Source organism: Hippocampus comes, unplaced genomic scaffold (assembly GCF_001891065.2).
Source record: "Hippocampus comes isolate QL1 unplaced genomic scaffold, H_comes_QL1_v1.1 scaffold147, whole genome shotgun sequence".
Taxonomy (NCBI): Eukaryota; Metazoa; Chordata; class Actinopteri; order Syngnathiformes; family Syngnathidae; genus Hippocampus; species Hippocampus comes.
Window position 1 is genome coordinate 269,623 of NW_017805009.1, and position 14,699 is coordinate 284,321.

At 41.1% G+C, this 14,699-nt stretch overlaps 2 protein-coding genes across 4 annotated transcripts in view; both read left to right on the top strand.

The window, feature by feature from the left end:
* Positions 1–7,659, top strand: part of grk5l (G protein-coupled receptor kinase 5 like) — a 33,204-nt gene extending 25,545 nt beyond the window's left edge. For 2 of the 3 annotated variants that reach the window (XM_019862857.1, XM_019862859.1), the window contains 10 exons: positions 259–322; positions 759–899; positions 979–1,169; positions 1,630–1,667; positions 3,298–3,387; positions 3,464–3,672; positions 3,744–3,881; positions 4,915–5,052; positions 5,267–5,398; positions 5,477–7,659. In XM_019862857.1, coding sequence (XP_019718416.1) covers positions 259–322; positions 759–899; positions 979–1,169; positions 1,630–1,667; positions 3,298–3,387; positions 3,464–3,672; positions 3,744–3,881; positions 4,915–5,052; positions 5,267–5,398; positions 5,477–5,560 — 1,225 coding nt within the window. In that variant the 3' untranslated portion in view covers positions 5,561–7,659. The remainder of the gene's footprint in view (positions 1–258; positions 323–758; positions 900–978; positions 1,170–1,629; positions 1,668–3,297; positions 3,388–3,463; positions 3,673–3,743; positions 3,882–4,914; positions 5,053–5,266; positions 5,399–5,476) is intronic. The other variant, XM_019862858.1, reaches the window with a different exon arrangement.
* A 3,469-nt stretch (positions 7,660–11,128) lies between these two features.
* star (steroidogenic acute regulatory protein) lies at positions 11,129–14,045 on the top strand. Its single transcript, XM_019860343.1, has 7 exons — positions 11,129–11,351; positions 11,478–11,585; positions 11,718–11,848; positions 12,715–12,873; positions 12,956–13,140; positions 13,211–13,304; positions 13,401–14,045. Exons 1-7 carry the CDS (start codon positions 11,288–11,290, stop codon positions 13,518–13,520), a joined length of 861 nt encoding a protein of 286 aa, XP_019715902.1. The 5' UTR covers positions 11,129–11,287; the 3' UTR covers positions 13,521–14,045.
* The last annotated feature ends 654 nt before the right edge of the window (positions 14,046–14,699 follow it).

The window sequence follows — 14,699 nt, forward strand, 5'->3', positions numbered from 1 at the left end:
GATCACTCTTGGCAGGAACATCTCTGATGCAGAGCGAGCACCATATCAGATGCAGTTCCAAGTAAACAGCAGGCTCTCAGAGCATCCTTGATCATATCCGTTGTCTGGAAAGTAAAATTGCACGCAAGAGGCCCCACCCCATGCACAGGAAACAGACTCAGGATGGTATTGAGTTCTGCAGATAATATCTCTGCCCTAATCAATAATACAGTATGTGAGCATGTATTAATGGGTTTTCCTGTGTCTGTGTTTTGTCAGGCAACCAATCACTAAAGACACTTTCAGACAGTATCGAGTGCTGGGGAAGGGAGGATTTGGAGAGGTGAGAGATACCAGTTTGTCATACACTACTTGGGCAAAAGTAATAAGACTCTTCAAAGGTACAAATTTAAGGCTAGACTAATTTCAACTATCTGAGAGACCATTTCTACTAGATTTGGGGAAATTGTACGAGTTCAGATGTCAAGGCTCAAAGTCTCTATGGTAGTCCCAAAGATGTTATGCTGGTTTTGATAGATTGTTCCATCCCAAACTTGTCTGAAAAGGCTTTTATAGATGTTTCTGTGTACACTTGATGCTGTTATGCTGAGCTTTCCCCAAAACTGTTCAAAAGAGTTAGAAGCAGGGAATCGCTCAAAATATGTCAATTTTTTTTTTTTCATAGATGTGTCTCAATACCTTTGTCAATCAAATGATGTCGGTGCATCCCTTATTTATTACAATGTGAATAATGTGTGATGCGTTTTGTTTTGTCTCAGGTCTGTGCCTGTCAAGTTCGAGCTACAGGAAAAATGTATGCCTGTAAGAAGCTGGAGAAGAAGAGGATAAAGAAGAGGAAAGGAGAGTCGATGGCACTCAATGAAAAGCAGATTTTGGAGAAAGTTAACAGTAGATTTGTCGTGAGTAAACATTAAAAAGCAAACTCCTATTTTGTCCTAGCTACTTTCAACCACTGAATGATGTTCTCCTGGCCTCTAGGTGAGTTTAGCGTATGCATACGAGACCAAAGACGCTCTCTGTCTGGTGCTGACCATCATGAATGGTGGAGACCTGAAGTTTCACATCTACAACATGGGCACGCCGGGCTTTGACAAAGACAGGGTCCAGTTTTATGCTGCTCAGATTTGTTGTGGTCTCAAGCATCTCCATAGGGAATCCATTGTCTACAGGTATCAATCTAAAGAAGAGGATATTTAGAGTTTTGATCAGACCTTTATAAAAATATCCATGCAGAATTAGGCCAGAAGCATGTAGTCAACTTGATGCTTGCTGAAGGGCACTTGACCAAATATAAATGGGTATGTGTCTGCATATATTTCATCCTGTATGTATATTTTTGACCATGTTTGGATAAGAAAATCTCAAACACGCTCGCCCATGTATTTATTTCGCCCTGGAAAAAGAATGGTTCAAACAATCATTAAAAACTCCAAATTATTTATTGCGTGTAAACTTCTGATCACAACTCAAACCGATTTAACTTAGCAGAACAGATTCATTTTAGGTTGCGTGTGTGTGTGTGTGTGTGTGTGCGTGCGTGCGTGCGTGCGTGCGTGCTTGCGTGTATGTGTGTACTGTATATAGATATAGATATATAATTTTTTTGCTTTTTTTTTTTTTTTTTTACAGAGATTTAAAACCAGAGAACATCCTACTTGATGACAATGGTAGGTTTTGAAGCATGATCAGATTTCTGTTTTAAACTCGGGACACAATGTCAGACTGTTGACTTCAAAACTTTGCAATGCCATGTAGTTTGAATTGTAGTTTGGTAAAGGTCTAACACTGCAATATTTTTTTTATTTTTTGGTGTGTATTTTTTTTCATAATAGAAGACGAGATTGTTTTATACACATATATATATATATATGGTATAAAACTGTAGTATAAGGAGATGGGTCAAATGACACACTCTACTTTAGCTTTTTCACTTTTAAAATTTGGTATGATTGAATAAATAATTAATCACAATAATAGTAAATAATTAATAATTGCTCTTTAGCACATCTGCCTCACAGACGAGAGGTGGAGTTTGCATGCTCTCCCGGTGCTTGCTTGAGATTTTCTTCGAGTACTCTGGCTTCCTCCAACCTTCCAAAATCATGCATGGTTGGTTAATTGAAGTCCCTAAATTGTAGGGTGTGAATGCACTGCAAAAACAAATCTTTAAAAAAAAACAACAAAAACAGAAATAAGCAACATGAGGAATATTTTCTTTCTTAAAACAAGTGACCATAGCTAGCCTTCAAAAATCAGTCTTAAAACTAGTGTAGTATGTTTATGATACTACAGCTATAGAAGTATGGTATTTTTCATTTTAAAATAAACAAAAAAAATCTTGACAACAGGTAATACATTATTTAGATTTTGAAGTGGGCGGCCCGGTGCTGGAATGGTTAGTGTGTCGACCTCACAGTGCAGTCAACCTCGATTCCAGATTTGGCCTTCCTGTGTGAAGTTTGCATGTTCTCACCGTGCCTGCGTGGGTTTTCTCCGGGTACTCCAGTTTCCTCCCACACTTCAAAAACATGCATGGACGGCTGATTGAACACTGTAAATTGTCCCTAGGCGTGTGTGTGTGTGTGTGTGTGTGTGTGTGTGTGTGTGTGTGTGTGTGTGTGTGTGTGTGCGTGTGTGGGTGTGCGTGTCTGTGAGCACAGATGGTTGTTCGTCTCTGTGTGCCCTGTGATTGGCTGGCAACCGGTTCAGGGTGTACCCCGCCTACTGCCCGAAGACAGCTGGGATAGGCTCCAGCGCACCCCGCGACCCGGGTGACGATAAAGCGGATCAGAAAATGGATTTTGAAGTAAAAGTTTGGTTGTTTGTCTATGTGTCTTGTGGTTAATTGGCAACCGGTCCAGTGTGTTAGGGTTTGGGTGTGACCCCAAGAGCACGACAACAGGCAGGTATTGTTGAAGCCAACACTTGGCGTAGTTTATTCAAAGAGTCTTCGCAAAGTCACTCAGGGGGAAGCACGAGGAGTCCACAAGGAATTGTCCACACAAGGAACAAGCAGCTGTAGGAAATGGCAACAAAGTCCACTGGCGTGGTGACGGCACGAACTTGCACTGAGGAATGGTCTGTGAGTCAATATGTACCAGTCCAAACGAGCAGATAGGCAACAGGTGGGTGATGAGCTGACGAGTCTCAGGTGTGAGGTGCAGAGCACCCTGGCTGAGGAGGCTGCCTGGCTGGCCCCTCCCTAACACAGTGTGCCTCCAGCCTCTTGCTGGGTATATTGTTGCAAGCATGTCAATTGGAAATTACGTTGTTCGCATTGTTTCTGTTTTACTGCAGGACACATCCGCATTTCTGACCTGGGCCTTGCTATTAAAGTGCCTGAAGGGGACTTGATCAGAGGAAGGGTGGGGACAGTGGGCTACATGGGTAAGTCTTAATTTGATTAACAACTCCATTCACACATGCAAGGTGTTCATCTGATAACCTGTTTGCTCACGTTTAGCTCCAGAAGTGATCAACAATGAAAAATATGGAATGAGTCCCGATTGGTGGGGGCTTGGCTGCCTCGTGTACGAGATGACCGCTGGGCGATCGCCCTTCCGTGCCCGCAAAGAGCGAGTGAAGCGGGAGGAGGTGGAGAGGAGGGTGCAGGAAGAAGAGGAGGAGTACAATGACAAGTTTACAGAGGACACCAAGGAAATCTGTAGAAGGGTGAGAGGGTTGACTTCAAGTTCACATGGATGAATCATGTAGTGATTCATCTCTCCTTCAAACTAACCTAGCTGCTCACCAAAGACCCAAAGCAGAGGCTGGGGTGCCTGGGGGACAAAGCGGCAGAGGTCAAGGCCCACTCCTTCTTCAAAAACATCAATTTCAAGAGACTCGAAGCTGGAATAGTGGAGCCTCCTTTTGTACCTGATGTGAGTGGTCTGATACAATGTTTCCCCATTATTTGGCGGTTCATCATTCGCGACCTAGCTATATCCCCTGCTTTAAGCTTTTTAAATCTACATGCTTTTTAAAACCTTTTCGACATTTTTTTTTCAGAATACTTAGTTATGTAATGTCCTTGCATGTGGGAAAGGAGAGCCACAGTTATCTACGCACTATTCTACCATGCACTGAACGCCAGTAGAACAGTAAAACACAAAGACAATGAACACACGCATGCATGAGCTGCTGTGAGCCCTGATTCTCGCCCAAGCACGAGCACCCAGGCTTGCTGACATCACACCACACCACACCCTACCCAACCAGGGCTAGCCTCTTATGCCACTTTTCGATTAGCCCCAAACAGCGGCACACCACAGCGCACCACACGGCCTCCGTTACTTTTCCTTTACAACAAGCACGTGGCGGGATGACGGCGGGATCAACTGAACTGTGCAAGCATGGCAGAACATTTCACAAGTGGCGAGTGTCAGCCACTGTTTTGTGGGCGACGTTGCAAAATGTGGCCCATCAAATGCGTGACGGAGTTCCTTGCTGCACTGCCGAGATGGTTCTGAAAAGCGGTTTCATCGGAGCCGCTCAATCCCCAAAAAGTGTATCGGAAAAACGAACATCCGGGGCCAAGCGCGGCCATCTCGGTGTGGCGTGGGGCTAATGGAAAGGCTCAGGCTCCATTAAAGGCACATGCATGTGCACAAACACTATAAACACTCCATCCAAAAGAAGGAGATCACTGTTTTGTACCGTAAACACAGTTCAAGTCCAACCCATTGTGCACGTCACATCAGGTACACTTGCACACAAAGAGCCCCAATACATGGGCTGCAGCGAAAGTTCTATCTTGAGGGGGGGGGGGAATCAGTTTTGACACTAAATGTCATGTCTGACGTGAAATCGGATTATTTTCTTTGAGATTTAATGATTTATTTATTTATTTTTTATGGTTAAGAAAACCAGCTTGCATTTCATGTTATCCTTTTCACGGTTATTGGCCTCTTACAGCCTCGGGCAGTCTACTGTAAGGATGTGCTGGACATCGAGCAGTTTTCCACAGTCAAGGGAGTAAATTTGGACCAAACTGACAATGACTTCTACTCCAAATTTGCTACAGGCAGTGTTTCCATCCCATGGCAGAATGAGGTAAGCGTGTGTGCCTTGACCTTGACGGACAATATTTGAATACAAATATTTTGTGCAGTAAGCATAACTTAAGGGAAGAAGTCTCTCAGTAAAGTTTCATTTATTTTGTCTGTTTCTCTTAGTTTGTGGTGTATACAGAACATGATTTGACTCTCCGTTCGTCAACAATGGAGTCAATGTTTGTAATAGGCCAAAGGTGTCCTCTCTTCTCCAGATGATAGAAACGGAGTGTTTCAGAGATCTGAATGTGTTTGGCCCTCAAGGGATGAGACCTCCAGACCTTGACTGGAATCAACCTCCAGAGCCTCCCAGACGCAGCCTGTTGGACAGGATCTTCAGGAGGCACGTACGTAGAAACAGTTAGTCATGCATTTCATGATACAAACTGCAATTCTAACGTCAATCTTTTCTTGCCTTTTATTAGCACCCAGAGGTGTCTATCTCCCACAGCCGTGTGCAGTCTTCCAGCGTAAACTCTGTGGACTCGATGTCCAACTCTGCCCCCTAGTGGTTCGGTTTCAGCGTGGGAGCCAAATACTCAAAGGGAAGGAGCTCGAGGGTTTACCCACTGCTAATTAGTTCACAGTCGGGTCCCGAGGCTGTCTAAAGTCTCATGGGTCAGCCCAGAAAGGGGGAGGTGACCAGGCACAGGTACTCAGGCCATTTTGTTAGTAGGATGGTCAGAGACGTTTTGAAATATTTGGACAAAACCCTCTTACCCTCAGGATTGTTGGACAACAGAACGGAGCCACTTGAGCTGATGAAAGAGTTAAACTAAGCTGATATTTTTTCAGGGCATCCATTGTATCATAAAGACCCACGACAAGGAATAGGAAAGTGGGTCCTGGTGATGATTCTTTTTTCCCAAAAAAGAGTCTTTTACTTCCTGGCCTGTACCCAATAGTGATCCATCTAATCTATAGTCTCGCCATATGTGTATCACTGATAATATTTTCTCTATATTTCCCACCTGTCTTACCTCATACCACTCCTTAACATTCAGAACAGACCGCCTCATCCGCAATCTCAGCTCATAATAAGGATCGTCTCGTGTACACTCAGGCCAAAGATTGCAAATCAATTGTGTAATGTTGAATTAGTGGTCTGATTGTGTCATTTGGGATCGCGTGAGATAAGTACATGAGATGTTTGCTCAATATAACACACACATTCTCTATGTCGTCACATTCTTAAAATGATGGCTTAAGTCATTTTTGGGGAGTCAGAAAACACTAAAAACTGAAGTAAATACTGAATATATTAATTGATAAAATGAATAATTGTGAATGATCTGTTCAACTGAGGATTTTAGCAGAGGTGAGATGATTAAGAAAGACACACACACACACACATTCATGTGTGTATCGATCAATCGATCGATAGTTAGATATCCAAAAAGGACATAGGCCATAATTTTAGCATGGTAACACGATATGTGAGCCTGCAGGCATTTCACATAGCTTGCATACCGGCACATCGGTCAATGCACATTAAACAGCATTGTGACAATCGTAATGTGTTGTCATTGCATGGACAAGTGTACATATGGACAGCTGTATCCTTTTGCTTCTGCATACCTCATTCCACTGATGTTATTGTATACCATACAGCACAGGCATCACCCTCGGTTTACAGTGTCACTTTATAGTTGACGTTATGAGACATTTCAAAAAAGAATACATATGCTGTACAGGATCAGAAATATTTTGTTTTGTTGAGGATTTTTTTTTTTGCACAGTCCCCGTGAAGTGGAGAGGAACACATGCACTCAGCCTGACTGAGAAGTTGCACAATTTAAAATAATGTCATGCTGTTTTGTTTTGGTTTTTTTTCACTAAAATGTTTTACCTCTTAAGGCACATTATTGCATTGGTGATTCCATGCAATGCGTCCTTTCAACAGTTTAGTTATGGCACCTGGTATTTAAAGTGTTCTTTCTCCCTTTATGCCTTTTGCATTTCAATAACATTGTTGCCTCACGTTTACATGTTCTGTTTCTTTTTGTATTTTTCTCCTTTACATGTTCAAAATGCCTCATCTTTTCTCAGTGAGGATGTTAACTATGAATGATTGACCTTATCTGCATTTTATTTATCTGGTCCACTTCATTTATGTCTGGAAGAAGAAAATGCCGGAAGAAACCGAAATATAATACAAAGATAACGTAACGTGGCCTTCCTCCAGCAGCACAGCCAATTAAGGACGAGCGTCACCTCGTCTTCCTGTTTTTAAGAACATGTTGTTTTGCTATGTTGAGAGATTAATTTAATTCACCCAGCCTGTCAGCCAAGTCTGATCCCCAACTCCCTATCTCTGAAACTCCCTATCTCTGTGTACTTGTTATGGAAACAAAAAAAGAAAAAAAAAAAACGGAATCAGACTGAAGTGCCTCCTTGTTTGCATGATCTCCCAGATGATACCCACGCTGCACGCAAACATACACACGTGTGTTCTCTGAATGTCTGTCATACTCATGTTTGTGTCACTGGCAACACATCAATACAAATACACAAGAAGTTGCTGTGGGAGGTGTGCTGGGTGCATGTGAAAACCAAACCCACTGTGTCTTTCAAGTCCCAATAAACTTTGTGCTTGAGTTTGAGTATTCCACCTTATGCTCTTCTCTTCATCTTAATCGTATTACTCCACTCAGCTCATGTTTATGTCATGATACATGTCAGGCCAGTCATTTTGTGGATCATGATTTATTAAAACAAAATTGATAAATGTGATTTGTTGTCCTTTAGAAAGTAATCATTGCTGCAAGGCAGCTAGTTTGGCCGTTATTGACTTCAGTTCACTTGACCAATTGTTCTCGCTTTTCCAGTTCACAGTACCTACCGGTATTTAGGATGTCAAAGCTGGTTTCACCCATGACTCTTTTCCAGATACGCCAGGTACTACTGTAATACTTGTACCTAAACTGCAGTCAGCGTAAAATATTTGAGAAAATATCAAATTATAATATGTTCCAGTACATTTTGCGCAACTTACTCCTTCCTACCGGAGCTGAAAGGCAAAATTCACAAAAAAGATGTTTTACCCATGAAAATCTCCAAAGACATCCACTTGTCTTTCAGTAGCTGTCTGTTGCAACCTGCAAATGACACTAAGTATACTCTAAAGCCCAGTCGCCACTTCCCTCGCAGAGCATCTTGGATGGCCAGGTACTGATCAATTGTTAGTTGTTGTCTTTAGCTTCCGATATAAAAATGTGAACAGCATGGTTCAGAGGACTGTTTAAATACCAATTATAATAGAACCAGGAAATTAATTGGTCAATTCTTGGTTTTAAAACCCATTTAGCTGCTTGTTAATGAACAGCAAGTTGCCCTGAAACAGATTGGTTGGTGCATTCAAACAGTGAAAATATGGTCACCTGTAAATGTTTCAAAGCTGAATGTCTCGAACCTTATTTTTTTCCAGACCCCCAAAAAGTTGTTTTTTACAGTGTATGTATTAAAGACAGTTTACACTGTTTCCGCTGCTGCACTCCACATTCTCACATTTAATGCAAAAGTTTTCTTTGGGCCCTCAAGCTCCTCTGACATCATGGCCAACATATACATACAAACAAGTCAGTGTAGTAGATCCTCATATTACCCACGATGTAGTTTATTAGTGTCTTGTTTTGACCGATTCATTTACTGTAGTTACTTTTCTGGGATATATTGACGTTGAGTCACGTGGTGGCGTGACGGCTAGCTTGACTCATCTTTTCGACATCTCGGCTTGCTTTATCATAATTTATTTCCATTCCATAGTTGCAACCAACATCAACACAACACCATTCCAAAATCATATTCACTCACTAATATAGGACACTAAGAAACTGCTCGTTATTGACACCGTTATTGTATTGGTCATTTATTTATCTATTTTTTTATGATGTACTTATTTATTAATAAAACAATTTCATGATCTGCTGTTACTCACCGCCTAATTTACTTGGCAACAGTCAAATTATGCCCCCCCCCCCCCACTAAAAACACTGCTTGTTTTGAAATATAAAGCAGGACACCAATGCAGAATTTTGAAATCCATTGAAAAAAAAGAAGAAATTAAACCCGGAATATTTTCCACGAATGAAAATGTGATTGACTGATGAATGTTTTGTGGTAGTTTCATGTTTTTGGATTTGCTGTTTAATGTGATGCAGTACAATGTTTGTTCCTTTCAATGGCTGTGATTTTAAAAGGAGTGAATTATTGTTTTCCAAATATTTTATTTTACTGTATGAATGGTTCTTTCATCACAGAACTGATGCTCAAACTCCATCAATGAATTGAATATTTTGACTGAAAAATGGCTTTGGTACTGGGCGGATTTGGAGCTGGGCCTTTTCTCACCCTGCAGAAGGCCACAGAGACTGATGGGTAATCCCCACAATCCAGTTGGAGGGACGCCAAGTTATAGGTCATGGGGATTCCAGTATTTCAATGGGATTCAGCATTAGATTCCTGTTTTATTACGCACATCCTTGTACACTAATCGGATGACTCGACTTTTGACAGCTTTCCATGCAATATGGACACCGGGTGTTAAATTGACAAGCAGACCGTTGAGGCAATATTACTCTTAGATAGTCTTGATTTTGCTTGAAGGGCTGAACAAGGTTGTCAAAACATGTGAGATGCTTGACAAAACACACTGCGTTTGGACATCTTTTTTTCCAGAGTGTGATTCAGTCTCAGTGACGTGGAGGCCAAAACAGAATCATGAACATGATATTGGTGATGTGAAGTGACAAGACCGAACGATGGCCTGATTAGATGGCTATAATTTCCATGATGTCCTACTGCAGCCCCCATTTCAAGGTTAGTGTTTATTTACAGGTATTAAGAGGAATCAAAACAAAACACATTTTTCGGTGAGCAAAAGAAAAAAATTGGAACACACATTTCGTCAATCAGACTTCATATGTAACATTTGTACATCATCAATGAAAATTGGTGGCAAATGAAAACCCAAGCCATGACATTGCCTCTATTGTGTTTTGCAGATGAGCTTGTATGCAAACCATTTCTTTCTCCGAGCTCGAATTTTTCCATCAGGTTAATATCGGTCACAACAGGTGTCACTTTTTCCCATTTTTCTAATTAATGAGTGGTTAGGATCTTCAAATTGTTCTTTTCAACATCATGGTATCTTTTTTTTCTTCCGTTTGGTTTGTTTTTATTAGTATTATTCATGGGATTTTACAGTATTAAATTGTGTATTCAATCCAGAGATAAATACTCAGGGGGATATAAAACATCAATTTTTATCTCCTTTGATGTAAAATCCAAATGTTTCCAGTACCGGTAAGCTATATTCCAAAAAAATTAAGGACTTGGCTTCACCGGTCCAATACTTTTGGAAGAGAATGTTGAGAGTGAGCAGAATAGGACCTTCTGCAAACTTCCCAGATTATTATTGTCAATGGTTTATTGTATGTGTTCTGTTTTTTTTTTTTTTTTGGGGGGGGGGGGGATTATATTAAATGTTCTGGAAAGTGCTTTGTTACATCTGCTGTGAAAGTGCTACATAAATAAAGATGTATTGTATTATATTGGATAAGGTTGGATAGAATTGCCCAGTAACATTGGGAACAAATGAGTGTGGCCTAACTTGTGAATTATTGGTTGTTACGATAATTTGAGGTGTGTCCCAAGACTTTTGTCCATATAGTCTTTCAAGGCAATCAAGCATTAGATAACACAGAGTCTGCAGACCACCCAAACAGAACATCAGGGTTAATGGCCCACCATCAATTACAAATGCCATGCGCTTTAAGCCTGTGGAAACGTATCAGTTGTAATGAAGGTTAGCTGGGAAGGAGCCAAACCAAACAGATACTTTTTTTTTTTCCGTCAAAGGTTTGAAATGTTTCAGACTATGAAGGGATGAATGATTTGAGTCACTCTTAACCTGACCTTTTTTGAGCAATACCGTGGGCTTTGGGCACTGGACGTTAACTGACAACATGTGAAAATCAGAGAAATGCTTGTCTTGTACATGAAGTAACCTTGGCGACATGGACCTCGGTAGGCGGCGGTGGTGTGTGTGTGTGTTTTTATCTACGCGGAGATAGCACAGTGGCCTTGGGGGCATATCGTGTATATATACGCAGGCCCACTCAGACTTCCACAGTCAGAATTGAACGTCATTGCGAGAGCACCGACATCCTAACTGTTCCTCAATACCGTGATTGAATTTTTGTTCTCTTGAAGCAAAGTATCCCCGTATTAACAAAATGCTGCCTGCAACTTTCAAACTGTGTGCTGGAATCTCCTACCGACATATGAGGAACATGAGAGGTGAGTGAAAGATGAAAGATGAATATTGGGCGATTTACTCATCTCCATTAATGCTTAAAATTGCTTTATTTGTGTCTTATCTGAAAGATATTTGCCTCTTTTGTGCCTTTTGTCTCTATCGTCAAGGTTTAAGAAAGAATGCAATTGTGGCGATACACCATGAGCTGGACCGACTTGCAGGTCCGGGCCCCAGTAACTGGATCAGCCAAGTCCGGAGAAGAAGCTCCCTCCTCAGTGAGTGATGAAATCTTTTCCCTCAAACAAAGACATGCAATCATGTAATCCCTTTTAGGTTACGAGGCTGACAAATACGTTAAAATTCTTAACCTGAAATTTTAAATTCTTTACCCACCTGATTGTTGGAAGGTTCTCCGATTAAGGAGGAGGATGGATACAGTGAGGAGGAAATGTCGTATGTGAAGCAAGGTGAAGATGCGCTGCAGAAAGCGATTGGCATCCTCAGTGAGCAGGAGGGCTGGATTGTTGAAACTGTCGCTGTGAGTATCAAGAGAGGAACCATTGAGTTGATAAATAAGGATTCTGTCAAGTACTACATTGTAGCTGGTGTGAATAAAATGTGAGGGTTAAAAAGCTAGACCCCCCACCACCATCACCACCTTTTCTTAACGACCAGTAACCTTTTTCCTTCAACAATCATGAGAAATCACAGAAAAATATATTCTCTATAATATACGTCCCTGAACATAAAAAGGACAATTGTACCCTTTTTTTTTTTTTACTTGGTCAAAATATTAAATCATGTTCATTTTGTGATAGTAATGATATTCAATTATAATACTTATCTTTCAGTGTATTTAATTACAACTCACTCTTCATCATTACAACTTAAAGGGGAAGTCAAGTCAAAAATGGTCTTTGTTCCATATGTGCCCCCACCAGTCTAAACATTTGCAAACACTTGTGAATGTCACATGACCAAACCCAGAAACATGTGAGCCATGATTTTCGTAACCTGAGCCTTTTGGCAAAATGGCCATTGCCAGAGATGAATGAAAATGGGTGGATTTTTCTGCTTATTTCATATTTCAGAAACGCAATATTAATCAGATCGCATTGGGTGCATAAAGAAGATTATTGGAAAGGATTTTTTTGATTTGACTTCCCCTTTAAGAAGAAATTGCAATTCAATCGCATAATGGTAGTCATGCAACTGATTTTTATTCAGCTGATATGAGATCAATTCCCACTCAATGGCCTAATTCACAACTGTGTGATGGATTGACCACCATTCCAAGGTATCGCCATCCGTGTCAGATGGGCTTCAGTCACTACTGTGACCCTGAGCAGAATATGAAGTACCTGTATGGTTAATGGATGAAGTGATGTTTGTGATGCTCCTCAGGCAAATGGAGACAAAGTTTTGAGTAAGGTGTTGCCTGGCATCGGAAAGGTGTTCAGGCTCGAGGTTCTGTTGGAGCAACATCCTGACAGCCTTTATGGAGAGTTGGTGGGTAACATGGAGCAGATGAGTGAATGGAACCCAAATGTGAAACAGGTCAAGGTGAGGCAGCATCATGTGGATGCAATTACTATGGTACTCCTCACCGAGAAAGAGGGTTTGTAAAAATTTCACATCCCTACAGATTCTTCAAAAGATCGGCAAGGACACGATGGTGACACATGAGGTCTCAGGAGATACACCTGGCAATGTAGTGGGGCCTCGGGACTTTGTCAGTGTTCGCTGTGCAAAGAGACGCGGCTCCACCTGCTTCCTGGCTGGAACGTCCACTAATCACCCAAAGATGCCTGAGCAGAGGGGTGTGGTCCGGTGAGGGATGACTCTAACAAATGAGTAAACCGCACGACTATACAATGTTAAAAGTGATTATGTTTGACAGGGCACAGAATGGGCCCACCTGTATAGTCATGAAGCCCAGCAGTGAAGACCCGAATAAGACTAAGTTCACCTGGTTACTAAATATAGATTTAAAGGTACACTAGACTCTTCTTCGTGATTTATTTTTCATAGCAATGGATTCCACTCCAGTGAGCGTATTGTAAAATAAACGCGGCCTTTGTTGTTTGCAGGGCTGGATCCCAAAGACTATCATCAACAAAGTACTGTCTCAGACGCAGGTGGACTTTGCCAACCATCTCAGGCAAAGGATGGCCAGTCAGGTTTCCGTGGAGATGGCTCACACCTGCTGACGCAACATCCATCCTGTGCTCAGTAATGGCAGAGCAGAGACTAATGCGCCATCAACCCTCACAAATACGCTATGATCCGCAAAGAAAAGATAATTATTAGGGAAATTAGAGGAATATATTGCTTGACTTAACATGGGGACAACCTGAGCACACCTGTTGTTTTCATTTGACAAAAGTGATTTTCTTACACATCCTAATAGCCAATCTTTGACACCAATCATATGTTCATTCGCATTTAGCCACTCCGCCTTGAGCTTGTCTGAGCAGTAAAACAGCTAATGAACTGCACATTGTTTCAGAGTGATAACACCTTGGGTATCATCTATCGTTCTGCTGTGAAATTGCACATTTTATTGCAGTGCTTTATTTATTCATTTTGTGCTGTTGCAATAGCTGCTATGTGAATAAACCATTTCTATGCCATTGATATTTATGATTGTATGCAAAAAGACACTAAGGATACTTGTCTCCTGATGCTTGAAAACTCAAATAAATGCTACAAGACAGTCCATAATCTTGCCTGACTCTACAGTTGTGTTATTATAATAGACAATATTCTGGGGAACATACACAAGCACAGTAAGACACTGCCCTGCAATTTTAGCAGAATTCTTCAAACTGGAGAGGAAAGATCCCAGTACACATGATGACCAACCATCTTTCAAATTCTGGTAGCTTGGCTCACCGACAATTTACCAGGGAGCACATCATCAGTCCGTCTTATAGTGGCCAGCGGCACATTTCATAACAAGTAACAATAGCTTTCAGTGCTGAAAAGAAATCAGTGGACGCTTGTGCAACTTTGCAACTTTTTGTATGGACCCGATTAATGCAAAATGTCTTCAGCGAGACACCTTTCTGTCCAGGCTACCGTACCCGTTACACCATGAAGCATCCTAAAATCGAAATAGTGCTCGGCATCATCTCTGCTGAGTCTCGTGACTTTCTACAGTATTTGTACAGTATTTTTGATATGAATTTTTCATAAAGCCTCACACATTTGATTCATTTTATTGTGATCTTTTACCAAGATGTTAGGCCTTTTATACATTTGCAAAATTTTAAAATAAATATAACACACGTTGAATTGCCTGTAATTGTTGCAATGCTATGCAAATAAACTTCCCTTACATGTCCTCAAACAATTCTTTTGTGCATTTGTTCAATTTGAAACTCATT